Source organism: Denticeps clupeoides, chromosome 2 (assembly GCF_900700375.1).
Source record: "Denticeps clupeoides chromosome 2, fDenClu1.1, whole genome shotgun sequence".
NCBI lineage: Eukaryota > Metazoa > Chordata > Actinopteri > Clupeiformes > Denticipitidae > Denticeps > Denticeps clupeoides.
The window spans coordinates 8,901,150-8,927,772 of record NC_041708.1 but is presented as its reverse complement, the minus strand read 5'-3'; the positions used below and the strand labels follow the sequence as shown (position 1 = coordinate 8,927,772).

Below are 26,623 nucleotides of genomic sequence, written 5' to 3'. Positions count from 1 at the left end.
AACATTGTGACAGGCATGTAAATTCAGCCATACATATGTAAACATAAATAGATATGCAGTACACATAAAAACACAGCATAGCACCAAATGCATGAACGCGCACGCACGCCAGGTCAGCTGAGTTCTTGTGACCGGTGACTCATAGTGACGCCAGGCGGGCGGGATGAGTGGCTTTCTTTATCGGGGAAGACGTGGGTAACGTGCTTGTTGCATGCTGTGCAGTAAACAGAAGTTCTCCCCAACATCTTACCCCCTCACCTGCCCTGCCACACACACACACACACACACACACTGCGGTCACAGATGTGGTGGAAAACAGAGAGTTTGTTCGCTGCACTCATTGATATGCAACATTGGATCATTGCTCTCAATTACTACGTTTTAAAATGAGTTGAAATAAATTGTTCTGATAATGTGCATTTGTTCTTGTTTTTTTTATTCGCTGATGTATAATTTATCTGTGATTGTCATTTGCCACTGTACAACCTTACAGTATGCCTGACAAGTCTTACATGCAACAGTCCAATATTTTGAACAGAGCTTGAGGTTAGATATGGGTGTTGACAGGGTTGTCCAGGTAGAAGTAAAAAAGAAAAAGAAGCACCCGAGAACAATTTATAATGTTCAGCCCGCCATTAGATAAAATTGGAAACGCGTCTCTGAGTAAATGCCTGTCTGCGGGGTCAAGGCAGCAGGTGAAGGATTTCATTTGAAGCGAAATCTCCTGGCAGATCTCAGCTCTGGTTTTAGAAAATGCTCCTTGGCAAATGATGGGATCATTTATAATGGTTCCGCTGCCCTTGTCTTTAGGGAAATGTAACTGAACAGCAATATGAATTCAAAAGCCATATGTACGAATTGGCTGTGAGGGGCATGGGGAAAGCCTGTGTGTGTGTTTGTGTGGACCAAGGATAATAATGAATATTTAACAAATGCATTTGAAATTTGTAACTGCCTCACCAGTTTAATCTTATGTACTAATTCATAGCACAATACAGCCTATACTATTCTGCAAACTATTAAAATGTTTTGTGATCATTATTAATAACCATTTAAAGAAATGGCTCATAATGGCTCATAAAAGGTATAAATAAATAACTGCGGAAAGAAATTACACTTCTGTAACATCTCTTCACATGCGGACCAGTACCACTAGTTGCCGCCACTGGCATCACCGTTGTTAGGGATGCTTCTGCTCCTCTGTGGTCTTGCTTACTGAATCGTGCACTATTTTCAGAGCAAGCTCTGATTGTGGCTAATTCATTACTGACTCATGTCGAGTGAATGCTTATCATGCTTATTATGCACAACCATGTTGGATTCTCTTTCTCTTGATTCACTTGTTTTCTTGTGGCTACGTTACATTCACCTATGCAATTTCGCACAAATTTGGCTTGTTGGTTAAGGACTATTTTGTTGTTCTTCTTTCCTAAAAGGTGACAAAAATGAACCCCATGATGCTAGAATTGAATGTTGTTTGTCTGTGTGTTTGGCTAACGGCAACCATCGACTTTCTGTTCCTAGCAGCAAGACCAACCGCCCACATCCCCCTACCTCCTTTTTCTTGTAGAGCCAAGGGTCAAAGGTCAGGGCTCCTTGGCCATGGCCAGCCACTCATCTGGAGCATGTTTTTCACACTCTCCATCATTCTGAGAATAGATTCCCCTTTCCATTCGTACACTATTGCTGTAAAGGCCCAGGTAAGTTCTGGGAGTTTAGTGGAAGAGCTGATGTCTGATAGGCCAATATTTAACATTCGTAGGCCTCATATATTTAGTTAGTTAACAAATGTAAAAATGCAAAGCACAAGGTGTCCTCAGATGTTATCAGCTGTTTATCTGGCTGTGTCCCTCAAAGCCACACTTGTACTTTTTTATGTCATTGTTTCTTGTATAATTTAGAGGGTTAATGTCATTGTTGTGCCCAAGGCAGACCCACAGCTGTTAATATGCGCAAAAATAGCACAACAGAACATTATCTACTCATTGCATTTTTTATATAGTGTTCTTTTAATTTATCTTCTGAATAAGATGAGCAGTGATTAACCATGGAGGAAAAAAGTACTTATTTGTACTTTTCTATAATTTTATATTTTTTTACTGGTGATTAATTTAAATATGTAGCACCCAAAACCCAACATAATTTGTCAAGTGCTTTATAAGGTGCCATATAAGGAAGTGTATAAGATGGTGGATTTTGCACGGCGTTTAAATCAGCCTCCTTGTAGTTTCTGGAAGGTATATGCTAAACCACAGTCAATGAACTGAATGGCATCTTTGACAAAATTAAAAGACTATTAAATGTAATGAGCCAGCGTATGCTGTTCTGAGCAAGTGCATGTACTGTAATAAGAGATGAGGTAATGAATTATGTCCGATTGACATTACTTTTCTACTCCATGTGTGTGCAGTGCTTAAGATGAAATGACACCATGCCACATCGATCTTATTATCTTGAAGCTATGGGGGATGGTGCACGTTGCAGAATCAATGCCGCCTGGTGTGTTATCGTTTGGTGATGCATGTTAAAGAGACGACCCCTACCACCACGTCACAAACATTACAGCATGACAAAGGCCTGCAGCCCTACAGCCCTGCCCCCTCTTCCTGTCTGAGCATGCTCAGACCATTACATATGTTACAAAAACATTATCACGATGTATTGGTAGGTACTGGGTCTCAGTGCAACAAAGTTTTTAATTAATTTTGCCTTGATCTTCACATGGCTTGCCAAGTCTGGAGCAGTGGTGGCCAAGTGGTTAAGGAAGCGGACCCGTAATTGGAACTGCCAACGTGCCACTGAGGTCCCCTTGAGCAAGGTACCATCTGAGTGCCTTTCATGGCTTCCCACTGCTCACTTAGGGTGATGGGTTGAAGGCAGAGGACACATTTCGTTCTGCATTGCGTGCTGTGCTGCTGTGTTTCACAATGGAGGTTCAACCTACCTGACTGAAAAAAAAACATTAGAAAACTCCCAGATTCTGCGAACAGCGCCCAAAGCAGTTTGCAGACACAGAAAAGGCTTTTCATCACACAAGGGTGTATAATGTAGTATGCAAAACTTCAGATGGTGACGGGCTGAACAGATGTTCAAGCAGCCTGAACTAAGGGCAACATTGCTTTTTTTTTATAACAAGCTGTTGCTGTTCAAAGAATTATACCTAGAATGTCTTCATATATTATTATACCATTATTAATGAATTAGATATATAAGATATATTAGATATAATATATTGCTGAAATTTATGTTTTTATTCATTTTGCATGTTTTGAAAAAATTATGTATGTATGTATGTGCACATGCACATGCACACAGTCTGGGTACAGATCAGTGATTGTATCTTTGTTAAATTGTGCCGGAGATGGCTGTGCACTGCTGTGACAGTGCAAGGTGTTTATATGATAATGTCCTGTGGTGGCTGAGGAGGAAAATGAGCCAGTAAAGGTAGCAGAGTGTTACGAGGTGAAATATAACCAGACCTTTAGTTTGCATTCCCAGAATTCAGCGCACTGCTCAGCTTGACATTCTTTACATTGTTCAGTAAACTGCTCAACACAATTCAAATTGCATTCAAAAACCTATATTGGCTGAAATTGATTGAAAATGCAACCGTTATTGAATGTTACATTTATAAATCATTTTGAGTAATAATACGTTGTTTAGCCACTATTAAACACAAATGATAAAGTATTTTTCTTGGAAAGAGTTCAGCAGTCAAAACAGGAATAAACAGAGGGTTTTAAGTCCGCAGCAGTTGCTCTCTAGGAAAAAGAAGCACATCCTCCATGCCTCCTGAATGAAATGTGACTGCCCTCTCCTGACAACGGTGCCTGGTCAATGAAGGAGAGCCTCTGTAGCGCCGCTCTTCAGTTGAAGAGCTCATCGATATCCGAGTGAACGCCCCCCTTGGTTATATATTCAGGTTAAGCAGACCGGGGCCAATGATTTGGACAGAAACATTTAGCTTCTGTCGTACAGGTAAAGGTTGGCTGGAAACACAGCAGGACTTGGTTCTTTGGGGATGGTGCAGGTCAAAAGCGAACCAAGCTGAGGGGATCAGGTGACAGTGGGCAGTGAAACTCCAACCTGCTCCATAACCATGCTTAAACTGTCCCAAATCATTTCTGAACAAAAGTTTAAAAATCTGTCAGAGATTTACTGCTGAGGACAGTGAGGTCAGGTAGTTGGTAGATTTCGGTTTCATTCAAAATGCAAGAATAGGGCAGATGTCCACACAGCCATGTACACTAAGCACACGACGTGTTCGCTTGTCTAAGGTTAAAGGCGTCCTCGTGAAACGCGATGTCGTGTAAGCAGAGTGCATGATAGCTGTTGATCATCTGGCCCATCCCATTTAATTCAAATTAAAAGTCATGTTCTGGGTGACAGAAATAATTACACACCAACAAAGAGGGCAGTTAGTTTCTCTTATTCAAGATTCAGAGGACGTCTTTGCTCATAGTGCTGCACTTAGATTTGAAGTCACAGGATCAACTACCCTGAGCAAGACACTTGGATAAGGGCATCTGATTAATGTTGTAAATGTAAACGTAGTGCTGCACTATAAAACTATAAAATAGTTTTGACACCATAATAAAGCAAATATCTTGATGCAAGATCCCGGTTCTTGCTGAGGTCAGCACATTTCTGATGCGATAACACTGGTCTCTGCACACCCATGTCAACCCCATCTGTGTTTATTGTGGCAACTGCTCACAATGCCGCCGCTGTTGCAGCCGTGTGTGTTTTTCTTCAGTGATCAATGTTCCTTGGTTGACCGACTGGCTTGTATCTGACGTTTCAAACATTAGTATATTAGGATTTGAGCAGATTCTTCTCTTAATGCTAAATATCGAAAATCTGATTTCTGTAGGCAGAGCTGCAGACAAAGAGCCAAACCATGTCGCAACAGCGCCGGAAGATGAAAATTGAACACATGTTTCAACACATGTCGATTTTAGAAAAGATGGAATTCAGTTTGAAGTGTTGGTCTTCTCAGCCCGGTGTATACGTAGAAATGGCGAAGTACAGAGAGAAAGACGTGAAATGAATCTCAAACCTGCATATAAAATTTTGTTCTTTTTCTTGCTTTGTAACACATGTTCTATTTGACGCTGTGCCTCCCACTGCCGGTAAACTAGAACTCAACGTCAGGAAAAGAAAAAAATCCACAGGTTCATTATCAGTAAATAAGACATGAGTGCTATGAATATAACATTAAGAGTTTGGTGTTTCACTCATTAGAGCGAGTTTATAGCCAGTAGCTTAGTGTAGTAGTGAAACAGTCCGGTCCTAGTGGTTCTATATACACATTCTGGAGGAATTTTCACTTTTCATTTCAGTAAGAGTGAATAGTAATTTAAATATAAAGGACAGCAAGACACATGATGGTGGCTTTGTTTTAGCTTGATGCTGCTTCTTGCCAGTTTACAAAAATGCCTGCCCAGCAGGTGGTGATAAAGAGCAACTGGTGGAAAAGCTAAAAAATGGTTCAGTTTCGTTACATTCAGTTCAGTTCCTTTTTTTTTTGCGACACTTTGCATTTCAGTTCATGGGGGAAAATAAATAGCTACAAACCATTTAATTAGTAGGAAAATGATTTGTTAAAGCAGTCTTGCTTCAGCTTCTAACATGAAACAAGGTTTTAAAGTAACAATTACAGTATTTTAATTCTGCAAGGTCAGATCTTCCACAAATAAAAAAAAATTCTGCTAACTCCTTTGCTCATTTTAATCAAAGGCCAAAAATGACTTGCTCTTTAATCTCATTGACATGGAAATCAGATCCCTGTAATATTTGCTAGAACTAAATGAACGTGGTTGCTAAGGCAACAGATGTCATGCCCTGTAGTTGGTCTGGGGCAGGGTCTAGAGGGCCAGATATGCTCCCTCCTTGTTCAGGACAAACGGCTCTCATCTTGTTATTGTTCTTTATGCCCATTGGACTCTGTTTAGTTTGAAGATAAGCATTATATCTACTATTAGCCCTAACCATTGATGTGAAATTTAATGAGGTGCATGTTGATAACATTTCAATTAAGAGACTGTTTACCGTCCATCCCACATTCTCCCACAAGAACTCTTCTACACTCCTCTACACTCCCAGTTATGCCCATGTAGACAAAAGGGACCGTTTATAATTGTTGATGAAATCGTCTTCATTCATGTATTTAACAAATTGGTGCAAACATTTAATAGCACTATAAATTTAAAACTAAACACTCTTTATAGAGTATCATATTTGGCACTATCTGCCAGGATTTTATCTGACCTGTGAATGTAAGTCATATGTATTTTGGGACGAATGCGTTAAATTTAGGCCAGTTTATTTAGACCTATAACAGGCTTGGCCAATAAGTTTGAGTTATAACACAATAACCAAGATGAAAATGAAAGTGAAGTGATTGTCACACGTGATACACAGCAGTACAGCACACAGTGCACACAGTGAAATTTGTCCTCTGCATTTAACCCATCACCCTGAGTGAGCAGTGGGCAGCCATTACAGGCGCCCGGGGAGCAGTGTGTGATTACGGGGCCACTTCCTTAACCACTAGGCCACCACTGCCCCTGTTTTTTTTAATTGAATGTTCTTTGGTACCTGTTTGGTGCATTTGGGTTCCTTGTATGTTTCTAAAGCAGGGATTTATTGGTTGTGCTCACTAGAATTGTTTTAAAAAAAAAACGCCAATCTGCTATGAAATTACCATTTTACTGCTGGAATAGATTGCCTCCAATTTCCATCCTAATCCACTGGAGTGAGCCACAGTCCAATGTGTGTATCTGTGTGTGTTTATGTCTCTATATTTTACCGTCCCATTTCCCTGTGTCCATTGGCAACTCCTATCATTTGCCACATGGTTTTCTCCAAATGTGTGAATGAATCAATATTAATGTTATTGGCAAGGATATTTATTTAAAAATCCAGAACACTGTGCATGTTTTGCCTCCAGTATTGATCAGAGAACAATCTGGAAGAAACCGCCCATGTGGAATGGCTCATCTTTGTACTCTCTTATCATAAGCAGATTTTTATTATTATACAGAAGTTGCGTGTGGACATTTCTGTCCCTGATTGCCATCTCACACAATAACAGTTTCTACAGTGGAATATTATTCTGCTAGCATTACAAATATGTTCATTAGATGTTCAAAGATCATTAGTACTCTTCCTTACTATTTTTAAAATTATAAACTATTTAAAAATTATATACCATATTCACCTAGGGCTGCACGATTTGGGGAAAAAAGACATTTTTGAGATCAATATTGCGATATGCGATTGCGATATGATAAAGGACACTTGCTTGTATATCAATGAAAAGTCGCATACAAATTACTAATAGTGAAATGTTTCATTTCAAAGTGAAACATACAAACTACTTATAACAACCTGAAATGCCCAGTGCTTTCAAAATACAATATTCTACTAAATTAAATAATCACAAGAAACTCTTTACATTACTGTCAAACGACAAACCCTGGTAAGGCTAAACAACTGTTTTGATTATATTTGGCCATTATAAAACCCCGTATTATAGTTCTTACGTTTAACCAAAACGTTGTTTGGAGGCTGACTTGAACACAGGCATGCATAGCTTTGCTAGCTTAGCTAAGGTTAAGATTTGTAAACTGAGGTGAATTTCTTTAGGAAATCTTCAAAGTTTGAAATCTTCGCTAGCTCATGTGACCAGACTTCAGTCAGCTCGCAAACTTTGAGAAAATGAGTGATATGTTGCCGATTCAATCCATGTACTAATAATTTAAATCGCAGCGTTTTGCGTTCATGTAATCACACAGACTGACATTGCGATTATGATTGCGATTAGATTAATCGTGCAGCACTATATTCACCATCTCATCTTATATTTATGGTCTAGACCACCTAAAAACACTAGTGGATGACACCAAATATGATATTCTGTAACAAGCGTCATCTTATATTCATTGGCAGTTATATTATATTCATTGGCACCCTGATGCCAGTATAATACAGACCTCACCCTCAGGACAGTTATGCCTCAGGCCCAGCCCTCAGGGCACCACTGGCTACACTAATGCCACCTTCAGAGCTTCATTAGGTCTACTGATGCCACTTTTGAAGCATCATTGGTTACACCAGTAACGCTGCCTTTCTACTGTCACTTGTAGTGCTCTCTAAAGGCAAAAAAATATTATTTATAAAAAAAAAAAAATTAATGTTTAATTACATGTAACAAAGACAGCGTCCTCATATTAGACTAGTAATAGCATTTTATCTCTAACTCAGCCTTGTTTTCTTTGGCTTTGGAAGTGTGTATTTGCAGCAATGTGTGTATGTGTATTTTTTTTTGCAGTGTGAGGGTCAGGCTGATGACCTGAGAAGCACAAAATGCAGCTGACTCTGCACTTTTTTTAGTCGCCCCACCCCATCCATGGAATCTCTCAGCACCACTATTCCTGGGGAGTGCATGAACATTTTCCCTGAAGGCTTACCAAAGGTTGCGTGAATGAGGGTTTTTTTGCCGTTATTGTGTGTATGTGTGTGTGTGTGTGCGTCAGAGTGTGTGCCTCCTCTGAATATGTATCTGATTTCTCTCTGTCATGTGCATTCGCCTTTTGAAGTCTGCCTAATTTCATCAACACACACACAGTGTGCCCCTGTGTCGGTGACAGAGGAGAATTACGTAACTCTGAAACCTGCTTCTCTCTGCATACAATATTCACACTGCTTTTTTTAGAACACGAAGATTATATAAAATGAGCTCAACATCCGGAACCATGTGCTTTGCATTAGAGCATCTGAACCACCAAAGAAAAACCGTGACGTGGATTAATGCCTTGTCTGTGCCCACAAACCAGAAAGGTAAAATAGAGAAAAACTTTATTAGAAAACAAGATTTGATTTACTGGTGTGGTTTTTCATTTATATCTAATTGAATTTAATGTGCAACATCATCATCTGTGCTATTTGTTTGTATTTTTATCAGGTCTTTGTTCTCCATGATAAAATGTTACTTTCTGTAGGCACATGGGCCAGGCCTTCCACATCCAGGACCATCAGCACCACACTTTCTGGTCTAATATGTTCTGTCTCATGTAAGACAGATTTCAGGGTTTATAATAACGCAGGTTCAGTCACACATACATGTTTACTAAGTAAATAATAGAAGGATTTAAATTGGCAGAAGATGGATCTGCTTTATGAACAGCGGCATATGGATTTATAAAGCAACAACAAAATCAGGAAATCTCAGAGAGCATACCTTTGCCAGATAGAGATCATGTTGTGCAGCAACTGAGAATTGCTCATTTAAATGCACCAAAGAGAGTGGTTATTCACATTAACCACACAGCCAGTGTCTCCCAACAGAGCCTAACATGTCATGTCTGCTGTGTTCATTGTATCTATTGATTTGAAATTCCTCTTCTCTCCATAGCTCAAGTTGAATTCAACCATGATTATACAACAGTCTGATTTGTTATAGTAAATTCTGTATTTCCTATTCCCAGACTGTCCCAGTTGTTATTATGAAAGAAGTGAAGTTGCATCAGCCAGTATTGCATCCAGTCAGTAGTAGCAACTGGCCTCATTTCTTATGCTTTGCTTCATGGTAATCAGCACATCTCATGTCTATGTGAGTTGTGGAATGTGGAAATTCTATATGATCACCAGAGCCCAATGAGTGAGTTATCAGGACCCAACACTCATCTGGGTGTGCCCAGAGGCACCTGTGTATCACGCTATACAGTTTAGTGGCATTTTAAAACAGATTTTTAAATGTCGTTTGACCCAAATAGAAATAAAGTGCCATCTTACATTGACAGTGCAATATAGGTGATGGTAAATATGATATTTTGTGTTTGAGTTACTATAGTAAATAATGGGGTCTTCTCCTACCTTTTTGATCCAAATAGGTTTACCTAAATTATAAGATCACACAACGAAATGTGATTTAATTGGACTATATGGTATGCTGCAGTATGGTGGCATAAAAGCGTGTCCTGGACTGGGTGAGGACCAAAGGTCTGCATGGTGGAAGATGTCACATGCCATCTCCCTCATTCAGCCTCTGCAAGACATAAAGGCATTCAGGTTGTCTCCTCCCCCAGACATGCATGGCTGTTATTGGCCAATTAAGGAGTCAGCTTTAATAAGCAGAAAGGGTGGCCCCATGCCATCCTCCCTCTCGCAGGCCCCCACTTTAAAAAATGCATGTGTAAAGCAGCAGCCTGTACAGCCTGTACTGCTGTTTAAACACCCTCTTCTCTCTCCCTCTCGCTCGCTCTATGTGTGTGTGGTTTTGAATAAAGTCTTGTTCAATACTGCCAGCTTCTCACAATTTGACCTTTAAATTTTGCAGGAAGCTGCATTAGTGTTATTTACAGTCGGCCTTTTATGCTGTTTTTTCAGAAAGTTCTTATGACAAAATGATGACTAAATGCCGTCTCTTCGTGGTAAGAGGTCAAAGGTCATCCTTTCAAAAAAGGACCAGTGACTCCATTCAAACAAACTCACACAAATACACATCGACAAACATAAGTCCTCACTATATTATATGCTCCCATGTGACCTGCAGTATTCCTGTCAGCTGCTCTCTTTTCCAATTGTGTATGAGTATGGCAGTTCCTGTATTTACTTTGCCCAAAACGTAAATACAAGTCATACCAATTGTAACATAAAGTATCCAAATTGTGTGTTATACTAGGCTACAGAGTGTGTGCATGTTTGGCACAGTCCTGCTTTAATCTAACTGCAGATGATGCTTGAACAGCTCTGATGCTTGAACAGCTCTGTATTCCCAAAGGAGCCCCCAGTGACTCGGCAGTCAGGGGAAGGGAGGGAAAAGCAGTAGAGATGTGAAAGACTGTGAGAGGGGTGGCCTGGGGATCTTTGATTGGCTCATATGAATACATCTTCTGTGACTGGCAGCTGCTTTCCGTGCAGGGCAGGAGCACATTAACACACAAAGTTGTTAGCACCATGTGGAGCCTACTGGGGATTGTGGCACATTTTGGGAGGCAACAATGGTGAATGCAGGAGAGGCCATTTCCACGGCCATGACTCCGCTGCGTAACAAGCGGCGCTTTGTCCGTCCAGCCTGGGTGCACAACAGGCCACAGAAGCTGCACCTGGAGGCCTTAACTATGCCCTGGGTAAATAATGCAGGTTTACTGCCAGTGCATTCAGTTTCATTAATAGACCTCCCCCCTCCTATTTAAGCCTTGGGTTCCAGCTGAGCATAGTGCTTTCACCTTTTTTATCCCCCTTTACTCACTTATGTTTAGTGAATAATTGTTCATAACGATCTAATAGCTGTATGAGTGGCACCTTCATGTTTTGGCTTTACGGGGCACTTCCCACTGTGAAACGATATTCGTCATTAGTTCTGCTAGACTTTTATTTTATTATTTGCAGTTGTAAGTTTTCATATCAGTCCATACGAGCAAGCTTGGTCAGTCCAGCACGAGTTCACCCAGAGTTCACCTCACTGAACTGAGGCTTTAAGGCCAGAAAAATAATTACCATCTTACCATATGATAGCGTTTAAAGACTCCATTTAATCTGATTTGCTTGGAATGAAACCATATTGAAGGTTAATGTTAGCATGCATCACACAGTTGTTTGACATGTTTACTGCATTCCTTAAGGCATTCCTCAAATTAGTTATCAGGTGGTTATAGCTGCAATGTTGTTAAAGTTTCATAAAGTTTAAAGAAGTGGGTTTTTTTCCCACAATACTCAAGAGCTCATGCACCTGTTTGCCTTTACGTTTTTTTAATAGTGCCATTTAATAGTGTATCAAAACATATGGTGCCTTCATATATCATAATTACATGGATGGTTAAAGTCGTATTTACCTGATTTGTATTGTAAAGTACACCATCAATCGATGTTAAATAACATGCTCCAGTGAATTGCTGAATCTTCATTTGTGCTTTTTTTTTATATAAATTAGCTCAAGCATGGCTAACTTGCTAGCCAACTTGTCATCTTATTTATCGTCATTATTCATTTAGAAATGTAATTTTTCCACCGTAAAACCTATTTTTAATGGTTACTTTGATATTTGAGGAATTGCTGGTAAAGCACTTGCATGCATGGTAAGTCATAATTACGATTTACAAACTGGAAAGGCAGCATTGGTTTAGACTTGAGCCTACCGTTAGCATTAGCTTCCTAGTTGTCTGTGCTAATTTAACATTATGAAAGCATTCACATTAGCCTTATTAGCCTTATGGCTCCTGTTACATTTTGTCATTGCCGTTATCATTAATGTTAACACCAGTGTTATCATGAACATTACATTTAGCATTAGTGCTTCCTTCATGAGTTCTGTGTAATTGAAGACTCCCACAGGCAGTGTGGGCAAATATCACCACTGTGCATTAAGGCCTCATCCACACCTCACTACCCCCTTCAAATGTTTCCAGGTTCTGTTGTGAAGCAAAAGCTCATGTCAGAGAGTCCCAAATAGGTCATGGTGTTTATGTACACCCACACATGTGGTAAAATACACTTATGAACATAGTAATCCACAAGTATCCATGTATGCATGGTTGTTAATGCCAATTGAAATATTCTGGTGACAGTGTAGCAGTAGACATGCTATGATGCACCTCTGCATCATTTGCATTTTGATTTGTTAATCTCCCGTTGAGCGCCTTATCTCCTATGCGGAAGCTCAATGTGTGAGGATTATTGTGTGTGTGTGTATGTGTGTGTGTGCTCTCTACTGTATGCTGTGATTTTTGAGAATGTGGGGGTGTGTGCAGTGGCTGTGGATTAACCCTGTCAGTTAAAGGTTAAAGCAGCAACACAGTCGGCCATATACTGCCATTAGTGTGTCCAACAACTTCTCTGATAGGAGGCTGAGACACCCGCTGTTTTCATTTCTGTTTTCCAATGTCCTGGAGGACAGTCGTGTGTGTGTGGAAGTATGGTGCATTGGATGAACATGGATTAATGTAAAATGCATGTCTGTTTGTGTGAGTGTGTAAAGGTATTTCTGTTGTCATCGAAACATCATGAATAATGCATTATAATGCATCCTTATCATTTATTCTCAAGATCATGCATTTGGCTTATAATAAGGCTTCAGCCTTATTTATGTAATGGTTTTGAATGAGTTAACCAACAAATGCATTCTATCCTTGAAGAAAAAAAGGGGGTCTGTTTTTTATGGAAGCTGTAGTTTACGTGTAGGATGGCGCAGTGGTGCCCGTGTCTCCTCTCATGTGTGGACTGGAGCCACAGGCTTCAGGAAGCTTTACTGGTGCCGATTACTGATGGGCAGTAAAAGCCAGACGGCATTACCCAAACACACAGTTAAAGCCGAGATGGCATTATCACACACACACCACGGTACTTTCAGATCATTATCTCTTTCACACACAGACGCTTCACACACAGATTTATGGAACCTTTCGAAAATGCATATATATTTACACTCACACACACACACACATAACAGAACACAAACACACACTCTCAATTATGATGTAGATAGAGCACAAAGGGGACAAATAAATAAATAAAGGCATAAATAACTGAGAAAGAGGGGGGTGTCAGTTGCTTCCTTCACTATCAGGTCTGCGAGTTACAGCCCTACTAGGCGTCTGATGTTTATTTGACGCTGAACGCGCTGATAAATCAGTTTCCCTCAGGCACCGTAGATAACCCCCGACCGAGACACACCGTCTTGTTGCCACCGGCCAGCCCACGCAGAACGCTTCGCACAAATCCGTTTTTTTCCCTGAAAATCAATAAATAGTCTGTTGTTAGATGCCGCTAATGCAGCCTTTGTTTGGGAGAGAAAAATGAAACTCGTGAAACATGTCTGAACACAGAGTGCAGATAAATGTTAAGCAGAGATTACGTAACGTCTGAGTAATGTCAACAAGGGGAACATGCCATTTTAGTGTAATCTCTTTTTAAAAAAGAGCAGTTCCCACTCATTAAAATGGATCCCACTCACTACAGCTGCACAACTAATTGTGTATTAATCATAATTTAAATAAACTTTTTTTTTTTTTTTTTGCATTGTCAAGCATGGGGGGGCTGACACAAAGGTGATACAGTATTATGACTATGATATTGCTGTGGTGCTTTTCAAGTTATGACAAAGCAATGTTAGGAATTTGTAGAACTGCAACAATTTTTCAGCTGTTGTTTCAGGATAAGCTTCATTATTGTTGTAATTATCGTTTTAGAACAGTTGTCCCATATTTGTCACCCTACTAGAAGTATTTGTGGCTCACGGTAGTATTTTTGGGTATGTCACCTGTTAAAAAGAGTGCAACTGCTTCCACCTATGCTGCCTGTTAGGGAAAGCAGGCCCTGCGGCTGATGTCTGCCTTTCTCTTTCAGAGCACAAGTTTAATGGCTTGGAGGTAGAGGCCGGAGAGGAGCGCTCATGATGAACTCGATCCCGCCGATGGACCGGCACATCCAGCAGACAAACGACCGTCTGCTCTGCATCAAGCAGGTAAGTGATTTCACTTCCTGTGACACATATAGGTCCCAACGTGCATACATGGAAATGGGTAAACACACGCCGGCACCTTTCACTCGTGTAAATTGCGCTGTGCCACCTGGCCTGGCGTAGGCTCACACCTGTAAACGCGCACCCGACCACACACACTTCTCTTCACAGCCACTCGGAAAGCACCATTCCACCTCTTTGTTCTGCTCTCAGGGTGTGTAACTGCGGCATAAGTGTGTCTCATGACTGAATGAACCTACAGGGCCCATAGGCTTTCGGCGCAGCTTTGATGTGTGTTAGGTGGACAGGCGGCGTGTTTGATGGTGCTCTTACCCCTGCGGATGCTCAGTGTGCGCTGCTGTCATACAGGGTGTGAGGCCTTTTAAAGAGGCTCCTCTGCTGTGTCCCAGTCAGGCTGGGTCGAGTGTGTTTGGTGCATCTTATCTGAGCTACAGCGTCTCTGGGCGGTTTAGCTGGTAAGGGGTTTGAGGTTCGTGAGGTAAGAGATGGTGGTTTTACACTGACAGATGTATACAGACGACAGCCTACTTTTAAAACCCCAAAAAATGAGGAATTCAGCAGTCGTTTTATGTTTCTGCACACTAAAATCCTGAAGAGTGCGCCGCTGCCCCCCCTCTAGACATTCTAAAGAATACGTGTTTTTCATCCAAATGTTATTACATTAAAACATTAGAAATACTCAAAACATATGTAACTGAGTATTGTAGAACAAGCCGTGTCGGGTGTGTGTTTGGTGCATTGACGTTGTCTTTGGTGGAAATTAATTCCAGTTCATGCATAGACTGGCACATCCATTAAATTTCACTCATAGTGTACGAGCAACATATCTTTTTTTTTTTATTTATTTAAGTGTAGCCCCAAACCTTTGCCCAGCAGTGTATTCCATTCAATAATATAACATATTCAAGAGAAAAATGCACTCAGGAATCCTTTCGCATGTCTGGTTAAAGCTCGTTTTATTTATTTATTTGCTGAAATGCTATGTTGTTGCAAATTGAGTTGAAGCTATTGATAGAAGCAGATTTGTGAATAGAGGCTGTGCAAGAAATCCAGTCCTCGGCTCGCTCTCTTTAACACGTTTAACACTTTTTTTCTATACACACCTGACTCACAGGTAAAGGAAGGGTGTAAAGCTATAGTTATGCTATATAGCTGTAATATGGCGGACTACGATTCAAAGGCGTCTCTCATATAATCTGATCTGTAATAATACTAGTTCTAGTGCCTGTCGCACTACAGTGGTGGCCTAGCGGGTGAGGAAGTGGACCTGTAACCGAAGGGTTACAGATTCCAATGGCTAATTCAAATCTCGAACAGTCAAGGTGCCATCGAGGTCACTGCTCACTAAGGGGGATGGGTTAAATGGGTCTTAGTAGCTTAGCGGGTAACACACACTTGCCTATGAACCAGACACCCACAAAGTCACTGGTTCAACCCCCACTTACTAAAGGGGGGCTGTCCCTGTATCTACTGATTGTAGGTTGCCTGATAAAGTGTGTCTGATAAATGCTGTAATGAAGTGCACCATTGTGTCACTTTCACTATAATCTGAATTTCGGGAGTTTTGATGGATAGTTAAGGGGCGGAGGGATGAAATCGTCACAGTAGATTGAGTCAAGTGTGAACAAAGAACCCATTGTGTGTTGCACAATCGCGGCCGGGCGCTGATCTTTATAAACACCATTTCTGTTCAGCCAATTAGATTAGCGGCGATGCCATTCAACAGCCTGCCATTCTCAGCATTGCAAATTAGAACAATTAATTCCCCTTCTTTGCCTAACCTGCCGCAGAAATATACTGCTATTTAACACACAGTCAGCATGGCCAAAATGAGAACTATTCATTTGTAATAGTCTTTTTTATTACAGTTCAGCTTCTAATACATTTTTCTGCCATTTTTGTCTTGTTGTTGTTATTGTTGTTTACAAGATAGCATATTTGATAAGTGTGAAGGGTTTCCCGTTTTGGTGCAGGACCACCACTTCTTCTTGTGCAGAAAATCTCAATATTATGGAGAATTTCCTCACACTCCTGGCTACTGGATGACTTCAGCCATTAAGATGATATGTAGCCATTATACCGCTGAAGTGTGGAGTAGGGATGGGACACAAAATCGATACGACAATATGCTGGGGTGTTTCCTATGGTGAAGTATTATCAATAATGTGGGTCTTTAGATTCAGTGTATCTAAGTTAAACACTTAAGCCTGTGTGTGAGACAAGCAGTTGTTTTGCACACCATTTTTATACATAAGGAGTTGTAATTTCTGATATAATTAATCTTTTTACTATTTGGAGTTGTTTTGTATTATCATTTTGTGGGATTAAGTGTGTATGACTGCGTGTGTTGAAGAAACAGGGCATTTAATGCCGTTAAATCTCCATAAATCCAGCTCCTGAGTATCCTGCGTTTATCTCTGTCGTTTGACTGGCCTTTGTGGTTAAGCCCCCCCTTTTCGGCGTCAAGATTTATACGTTGGGGGATCGAGTGTGCGCAGGGGTGGGCAGGAAGGTTGGCCAGCTCACTGGCTGGGTGGGTAGGCCAGGCGCTTGGCCGGAGAATGGGTAACATCTGCGGCGTGGTGGTGCCAGCCTTGCCGCTTGATTGGCGCACCGGTGGGCCGATTGTTCGAGCAGTAATCACATCAACAGGCCAGAGTGTCTTTGTGCCTAAAATTCCCTCCTCTCCTCGGCCGCGGGTGTGTGCAGCGCTTGTGGAGAGCTCTAAATATAGCCATCTGCGAGTGTGCGCTCGTCCGCTAGACGTCAGCCACCGGCGAAATCCGCGATACTCCCCCCACCCCTTCATCCTCCCCTTCACCGCACCACGCTGGGCCTGAGACTGCTCACCCAACCAAACGCTGGTTTTATCCGGCGGCTCGTGTGAGCTGATATGGGAGCTGACGGCTCAGATGCTAACCTGTGCTGCCCCCTAACGAATGATGAGAGGCTAGGGAACCAGCTCTGCTCTTCAGTCTCCTATTGGCTGGATGTATTCTGAGGATATAAAAAAAATAATAATAAAAATGAGGATAAATTAGCAGTCAGACCTAATTCATTTAATTACTAGTGACACTAAGCATTCTAATGGGTACAAATGAAATCTAAATGAATATAGATAATATTTTTATGTATGTATGTATAATGCAGCAATACAAGGATGTAATATTCAATCAGTAATGCTAATGGTTCATCAGCCCACATGCATTTGATATCTTATTTGATATTTGATTTCTTTTTCAGCACTTACAAAATCCAGCAAATTTCCACACGGCGGCGACCGAGTTGCTGGACTGGTGCGGTGACCCCCGGGCCTTTCAGCGACCCTTCGAGCAAAGCCTCATGGGATGCCTAACGGTACTGCAGTTTAATGAATTGAAATTAATGAACATGTGGGTGTGATCATGTTTGCTGCACTCTGACCATTAATATTCCATTCAAGCCAGAGCTCCACACTAGTCTGGGTTCATGACAGATGACAGGTTCTTGACAGAAAGTAGGGAAGTCACTAAACTTTACAGCAGACCTACAGTGTTGATGTTTAAGAAAGTTTCAGTAGTCAAACATATGCCTCCACTTGAAATGATGCTCTCAGTGAGCAGAAGCACCGCTCATGAACCTCAAAGCAATCTGTGTTCTTTAAGTAATAAGATGTTAAAGCTCTTTATTCCCCAGTGGTAAATGCTGAACCATTCTGTCTCTCAGCATGAGCTCTTTAAGAAGACTGGAAATTTAATTTGGTGTAACGTGGCCTCCTACAGCATCTTTCTAATAAAGTCGCTCATAACAGTGGCAAATTGCTGTTTAACATGCTGTGTTTGCATAAAAAAGGACTTTTTAACAGTGTGATGATGATCCTGAAAGTGAAGCCAGGGATATTAGGAAGAACAAATTAGAATGAGCAAAAATCCTAACACAAATTGCAAAGAAATACAATTTGAACTGACTTGAAATCTTGAAACTATGGTTAAAGGTTTAGAAAAACCATACTCCAATCAGATTAAAGTAATGAAAGTGGTGAATTATGACAACAAAATTCCAATGTTTATGTGTTTGACTAACGGTAATGTACAATTTTGCCACTAATTCACATAATATTTTTCTCTCTAAATATGTCTGAAAAAGTGATGTCATCTTACATTTAGGGTTGTTACAAAAAAGCAATACCAGTATATGGCACCAAATATGTTTAAATTAGTTTTGAAAAGGAGGGCTTGTGTTATATTCTGTCTAGTAGTGTATTTTAGGCCATGGCTAGTGAAACTAAATGGTCCCCTCTGGCGATTTTTGCATTCTGAAATATGTCAAGTTCAAGATTTGAACCCTTCTGGTTACAAGTCTGTTTTCTTAACCACTAGGTTAAGACATTTTTTTTAATAATAGTTTCCACAGACGTTGACAATTCTGCATCAGTGCAGTGCAGAACATAATCGATTATCTCATAATGATATTGGTTGGTGATTTTCTGATGGAAGCATAAAAATTCTTATTAAAAAGTAGTGCCGGTAGTGGCTGTGGCCACATGATCTGAGTACAGTGCTGCTCCGGGTAGGATTAAGGCCTCATCGAAATGAATACACCCTCTTTTTAAATTGCTGTCCATACAGTCAATATTGACTTGGTAAATGATTAAATAACAATCTGGATAACATAAAGTTCTTCATTCTGCAAGAAAGGATACTTACTTAAAATGTGTTGGTGTTTAAAGTGCTTCATTGAGCTGTAATTAAAATAAGATCAAATAAATAAAAACAAATCTAAATTAAAAGTGCAAGTGTTTTAAGGGCTTGAACCTGATTATCATCTCGGCCTGATGATCTGTTGCTGGAAGGCAGCATGGAGAGGGAACACTTGGCCAGTACATTTATCGCTTCATGCAATGTGTTTTATAGATGCATTGTGGTTTTCCAGCGTTTCATTTCTATCTTTTTACTCAGGCTCGCGTGGTAAATGAGCAGTCAGGTGATGCGTTTAGATTAGCGTGAAGATGGAAGCTATGGCTTCTGTGATTACGAAAGCAAAGTCTGAGGTGTGGAAAAAATAAATTGACCATGGAAAATTACAGTAAAAATATACCAATAACACATAACACACACAAAGCACGTTGGTAGAGTCGTGTTGGCATCCACCGCCACAATAATGTTGGGTTTGGGCTTTTAAAAAGCTGTACTTGTTGGGCTCATATCTTACTTTTAAGGCCACTCTGTCTATCTGACTGGTCCAGGCTACTCGCCTCTCTCTGTCTGAATGCAGCACGCCAGCTTCTAAACGTCCAGGAATATCTGGGCCATGGCCAATCAGAGGAGGGTACACACTACAGTACGGTACAGTACAGTACGACACACAGTACGGACGCAAGAATATCAGCACAAATGTTAACAACGCAACAGTGTATGGATACATGTACATAGCTCAGAGCAAGTATATTTCTGCCTTAATGTGTGTTTCTTGAGTGAACCACATGGAGTTTACAGAATTTTTAGTCACACACTAGAGCCCTGATGAGAGGATTAGCTGTTTAGTTTGTTTTGTGCCAAATTAGAATATAGTGGAAAAAGTACATTTGTTTTCCTGATTTATTGTAATAATTTATTAGATACTTAATTACTGGATTTTAATGAGCTGTATTCATAAATGAAACAAAAATATTTAACTTTAAGTGTAATAGTATATTGCATGTCTTATATTGTAGAACAGGATAGTCAAGTGTGGTGACTCACATCAGCAATCTTTCCCGCTCATGTAGATCCTTCTCTACAATATCAGACGAATCCGTCCTTATTTGTCATCCCAGGCCACCCAACTACTGGTTCAGTCCTTAATAATCTCACGAATGAGAGATTATTAGCTGGTCTACCTCTATGTACCATCCGACCTCTACAAAATGCAGAAGCACGACTGATCTTCAACCTTCCCAAATTCTCCCTCTCCACCCCTCTGCTACGCTCCCTCCACTGGCTCCCAGTAGCTGCACGCATCAGGTTCAAAATACTGAGGCCGGCCTACAAAGCCAAACATGGAGTAGCACCATCCTACCTCACGGCCCTTATTACACCTCACACTGCACCTCGTATACTCCGAGCCTCCAGTACTGCTCGCCTGGTCCCTCCAACTCTGAAGACATTCATCTAGACTCTTCTCCATCTTGGCCCCTCGGTGGTGGGACGAACTTCCCCTTGAGGCCTGAACATCTCAGTCACTGAGCACTTTCAAACGGCAGCTCAAGACCTTCCTCTTTAGAGAATATTCAGATTAAAGTGTAACCTTCTTATTGTCTGACTTATCTATAGAAACTACAACAGAGTGAATAAAAAGATTGTATTCATAGTTGGGGGTCCTAGTGAACCAGAATTGATCCCTTCAACGATGGTAACTTGAAAGCACGTTGTAAGTCGCTCTAGATAAGGGCGTCTGCCAAATGTAAATGTAAATGTAAGTCTGCTAGGATTTGCTCCAGAAAGAGTACTAGAAACCAACACTATTTCACAGACTCGTGTCTGCAATTAAGGCGTCAGTGGGACCGCTAGGCTTTATTTAGCCAGGCTTGGAGTTGCACTTAAAGAAAATGTGTCTCACTTGCTGAGATTTTAATTAGATAACATGCTCACATATATCTTCCCCTTAATATGTGTCTGCTATAAATACAGCAAAGATATGCACAATCCTTACTTAGATAATGACACGGTGGAAGGAACCCAGAAGGCTGAATACTGAGTGTGGCAGCAGTGCAGAGTCGGCCGTGCATTCCTCTTGCGCTGCCGATTGTTCACGAAGGTCAAGGAGATCAGAGGGACTGGAGATTATCTGAGCAGATAATGGAAATGGTAAATCAAAAGTAGCTCTGGCCACTTAGTCGTGATTTACACCGCCTTGCGTGGCCGGCTCGGGTCTGGTTTTATGTGGCAGCTCTGTAGGAGCCGGGTTGGCAGAGGCCTCCTTTTATCTTGGCCGCCAAATGTCAAGCAGCTTTTGAATTTATTTGCAATGAGTCATTAGGAGGGCAAGGGGCTTTGGGAAGTGGCTCCGTACACTGGCTGCAGCCAGTCTGTGGGATATGTTGGGTGCTAGCAGAGGTGGCAAAAGTGCTCGCATTCTTCGTCTATGCAGAAGCATAGATGTTTGTGTTAAAATAAATTATTCACTCGGCTTCCTATTCCATGAACTAGTTGGCATTCGTTTATTAATAAATAGACTACAAATGCTTCAGTGTGATTCTGCACTTGTTTGTGCTTAAAACTAAACCAGATACTCAGAAGCATTTGCACTACCAACACCAGGTATGCTGGGTGTCTGATTCACTCTGCACTGAAATAAGCAATGAAAACATCGCCATTCTGCTTCCAGTCAGCCACCATAAAAAAAGTTCTCCAAAAAATCTGCTGAAGTGTAGTAGCAAAGTCTTCGTACTTCATTACTTCCACATTCTGGATGTTAGTATTTGGTTGTGAGTCTCTCTTTTCCTCTCTTTCTCTCAGGTGGTCAGTCGTGTCGCTGCGCAGCAGGGGTTCGACCTGGACCTGGGCTATCGGCTGTTGGCCGTATGCGCCGCCAACAGGGAAAAGTTCACTCCAAAGTCGGCAGGTAAGGCCCTCAGCCATTCCTGAACTCGCGCTCCATCCTCATTGCTGCTCTTCCCGCTCACCCTCAGTAATTGCTGTGGTTTGGGGCCCTTAACCTCAAGCCTCTCAACATCAGACTTATTTTTGTGACTGGGCCAGTCGTTTGTGGGTCAGAGCTTTCAGCAGAAGCCTCTCTCTGATGAGATATGATTAAATGATAGGACTGGACGGGATGGAAGGTAATTGGGTTGTTTACTGTGGTGGTGGAAGTGCTTAACGTATCGTCTGAGAATGCAATCACCCTCAGCTGCAGCACGTCTGACAGTTCTGGAATGAAGTAGTTGGGGCACAAAATTATTTCAAGTGAAGTAATGAGACGTAGAAGATCTGTGCCTTAACACAGGATTTTACAATGTTTGTGCTCTAAATAAATCATAAAATATCAGAAATTTTGGCAGTGAATCAAGCATCAGACTAGTTTGAGTTGAAGGATGGATCCTCAGGTTGGGCCAATATTTGTCTTTTCAGTATTGATTATTTAGTATCTTGGTTATTAATAATATCAAATTAAGCAAGAGATACCAATTCAGGCAAAACCAAAAAGACATAGAGACTGAAAAGTCTTAATGAACAATACATCCTGACAGAACAATAAAATGAAGCAAGAAATCTCAAATTATCATCAGTTATGACGAGGAAAAAAGAAAAAAGATGTATGATCTTCACCTGGAGTGGATTACTCAACCATATAGCTTTAGCAACTTTGCTTTCATTACAGAGTTGAACAAAACTTAAGTGATTCACTGGGGTTGTGCAACTGTGTTCTTGACCCTCTTGTGGAAAATCCTCCTTCAACCACACATGTAACTTGTAAAAGTTTTGCAAAACTAAGTGGCACCTTTAACATTGAATTTACTTGGTGCTATATATTTATACAGTTATGCATTACTTGTTAATGAGCTTTTTTTTTTTTACATTTTAACTCACATTGCCAGAGGCTGGTATTTATTTAACTAAACAACACATTCTAACAGGTCATTATTAGAGACAGGCTGCTATTAGAGACTTTGCTGTTGTTTTAGTGGCTGCAGTGGAATAAAATCTCCTAGTGCTCCTCCTGTGCAGTTCATGACTGTTTCGCTCACAGACCTGCTTTATGACTTCATCAGCAGTGGGGCCTTACAATAATTTCCTGCACCACCTGGCAGCGCCCATTTTTTTTTTAAGGCAAGTATGCAAGAGCTGAGCTGAGACATCATCTCCAACTGCATTTCATGGTCCATTATGTCCACGCATAAATACTGCAGCCGATTGAGACGAGAGGCTCTTCCATGGGTGCGGCAGAGAGCCGTGGTGTTTATGCAGAGCTGCAGACAGTTCAGGCGCATTGCCAGGCTGTGTATGTGTGTGTGTGTGTGTGTGTGTGTGTGTGTGGAAAATGTCCAGTTTATGATGGAGTGGCTGCTCTTTTTTTTTTTCGTGGGGATGTTTGGAAACGCCCGGTGTTTTGCCTTCACAGAAGGGCTGTCAAAGACATGTTTAAGGATCTCAGAATCTCTGCTGAGCAGGCAGAACATTAATGCCTAAATATTGCAACTCAGGTCTTAGTAGCATTAGTACATTTTGTTTTAATATTGAAGTGTGGAAATGCAATTTGCTTTTCTATGTTATGTCATATAAATATCTACCACAAAATACATATTATACACTACAGGCCAGGTGTTGGGACCTACTGTAGGATTTTTTCAAAATATTGTAACATATTATTAATTCTCAAAGGTTCAAAATAAAAAGGATTTTGTGTATGTTGCTCCAAAATAAGTTTGTTTCCATTTTGATATATTGTAATATTATATTTTCTATTATAATATTTGTAAATTTTTCAATTATAGAATTATTTGTTATGTGAGGGTGGACCCAAACGTTTGTGTTCATTTGCAAAATGTTATCATTAGTCTAGTCTTATCATTAGCTCTAACAGAGACAGGACGAACAAAAAACAAGAGAAATAGCTGATGGGAAGGTAACATGTGACCAGTCCTGGACTTCCGATGCCAGTCAGATGGAGGCGTCTCCGCCTAGGGTCCAGCGAGGGGGAGCTGAGAGCATCCTAGCAGGTACGCTGTCACCCTCCCATCAGCGACAGAAGGGGTGGGATAGAGGGACGGTGCTGGGCCGGTTTAATCCAATGCAGTGCTCTTTGCATGATGTAATTTATTTAGAGCGTCTGCCTGGGCTGCTAGACGGCATCCAGCAGACAGACTTCTGCTGGCAGCCCGGTCAGTGCTGGAGCCGAGCAATGAGTTTCTTCCCCTATAAACCAGATCAGGAATGGGATTATGACAAGTGGAGGGTGTCATGTGATCTTAAAAGGTTCTCACATGTCTGTTTTTGGACCAGCAGATGTCCAGATCTTAGCAGGGCAGTACTGATATCTGTAAAAAAAAGTAGACTGTTTCTAATCTAATTACATAATTATGATTGTGATTTAGGTATCATTTGACAGAGCTCCTGTATATGAGCGCTGGGTAATGGGTGCAGTGTGCAGAGTTTGATCTTCTTGTGAGTAATTAGTGAGTAATCTTGTGAGTACAGTGGCTGGGCCAAAAGACTGCTTACAATATCCACATAATTATTATTACCATGAATATTTCTAATATTGCAAATCTGTCTAATGATGATAATGTTACAATTTCTTGAGTTAAATATCAGTAGAAGTGTATAAATGTGTGGCAGTGGTGGCCTAGCGGTTAAGGAAGTGGCCCTGTAATCAGAAGGTTGCCGGTTCGAATCCCGATCCGCCAAGGTGCCACTGAGGTGCCACTGATCACCATCCCCACACACTGCTCCCCGTGCACCTGTCATGGCTGCCCACTGCTCACTCAGGGTGATGGGTTAAATGCAGAGGACAAATTTTACTGTGTGCACCGTTTGCGTGCTGCTGTGTATCACAAGTGACAATCCGCGATGGATATGTTCTGGCTGGAATAGAATGTTGATGGCTTGTCCTTGGGTTAACTACCTCAACACCGCATACATCAGAAAGACTGATTTCATTTGATTATATCACGGTTGGTTGACTCTACCTGGCTCTAGTGGGACTTTTACTAAACAGTTGTGGTGTTGTGCCTTATTCAGTATGTTTCTGTACACAGTTTCTGGCCATTAACATGCACAGGAATTTTACAAATTATTGACTGATGTACATCATACTGACAGGTAGAAATTTCAGCTTGTTTGTATTGTGCTTTTTCTAGTTGACCTGTTATGCCACATGCCAAAATAACAGCAAATTGTTCATTACCTGTCAGCAAATTGGTAATGTGTTGAGTGGTGAATTGTTGAGTAGACATTTCTATATATTTTGTGCATGTGCACTTCAATTAATTCGCAAATGAGATGCACATTTCCCCTTTGTGGTTAGAGTTTTGTCTGAAGGCAGAGAATGCTGCTTCTGGGTCAAAATCCAGTACTTTGGCAAATACACAGAGTACCTAGTCCAATGCTGGGTCAGTTATAGAACGATTCAGTTGAACTAAAATGTTTCTATGTAGCTTAAGCAACAATACAAGTAAATGTAAATGTACTGACTATAGAGTGATGGCTTCATCTTGAAACATTATGAAACATTGCATAATGTTGCAGGTTCGGCCAATGATAAAAGGTCTGTGTCAACTTAGGCAACCACATGCACTCTTGTTCGTAAATTATATCATCTATATGGTGCTGTAATTCTGCACATCTTTTGATATGTCTAAATAGCAGCCTGTTAAATTCAGCAATGTGGAAATGAGCCGTGCATAACCTTATACAGTACGTGTATAAAAAGACATCAAATATGTCAAAACTCTAGTCCTGTTTCTGTGTATGAGACAGGAGGCTCTTCCACGGGTGCAACAGAGACCCCAGTAAAACTGGTGACTCCAAATTGGTCATAGGTGTGCGTGAGTGGTGTGTGCACTCTGCAGTAGACTGGCTCCCTCCGTTGAGTGAGTCCCCACCCTGCGCCAAATGTCCCGGGATGGGCTCCTTCAGCCCAGACCCTTATGTAGATTAAGGATTTAGAGTGTTGCATGTTGCAATACTTTACATCTTTATTTTTTAAGAAATCTCCTGTAGAACAGTTACCTGTAATTCTAAAGAAGGGTGATTTTTCTCCCCAAACCATCTGTTCCACATTATATTTCAGAGCAAATGTCTTTTAATCACATCATATTTTCTGTTCTTTGGAACTGCTTTGAGGCCCATTAGCTAATGTATGTATACTTTTATTATTTGCTGAACACGGCTATTTGAAATTTCTTGTTGAAGAACAGAAAATAACTTAATTTCAAATGTAAACTGTAATATATAAACAAGAAAACCCTGAAATTTGTTTGACAATGATTTTGTGGTGCAGAGGAGTAAAGGCTTAAACAGCATCTGTGTTGGCTAACCAGCTAATGATGCATCTGAACTAGTGTTTTATATCCATTTTGTTCTTGCATTCTTTGCCATGATTTAGCATGATTTAGCGATTGCACTGTTTACTGCGACTGTGTTTCCTCAAGACAATGACCTGCTGATGATTTGCACAATT

At 40.8% G+C, this 26,623-nt stretch overlaps 1 protein-coding gene across 1 annotated transcript in view; it reads left to right on the top strand.

Annotated features, from left to right (window-relative positions):
• Positions 1-26,623, top strand: part of LOC114784543 (zinc finger MIZ domain-containing protein 1-like) — a 91,009-nt gene that overhangs the window by 45,375 nt on the left and 19,011 nt on the right. Inside the window, exons 3-5 of the mRNA XM_028970014.1 lie at positions 14,350-14,467; positions 17,729-17,842; positions 21,961-22,066. Coding sequence (XP_028825847.1) covers positions 14,396-14,467; positions 17,729-17,842; positions 21,961-22,066 — 292 coding nt within the window. The 5' untranslated portion in view covers positions 14,350-14,395. The remainder of the gene's footprint in view (positions 1-14,349; positions 14,468-17,728; positions 17,843-21,960; positions 22,067-26,623) is intronic.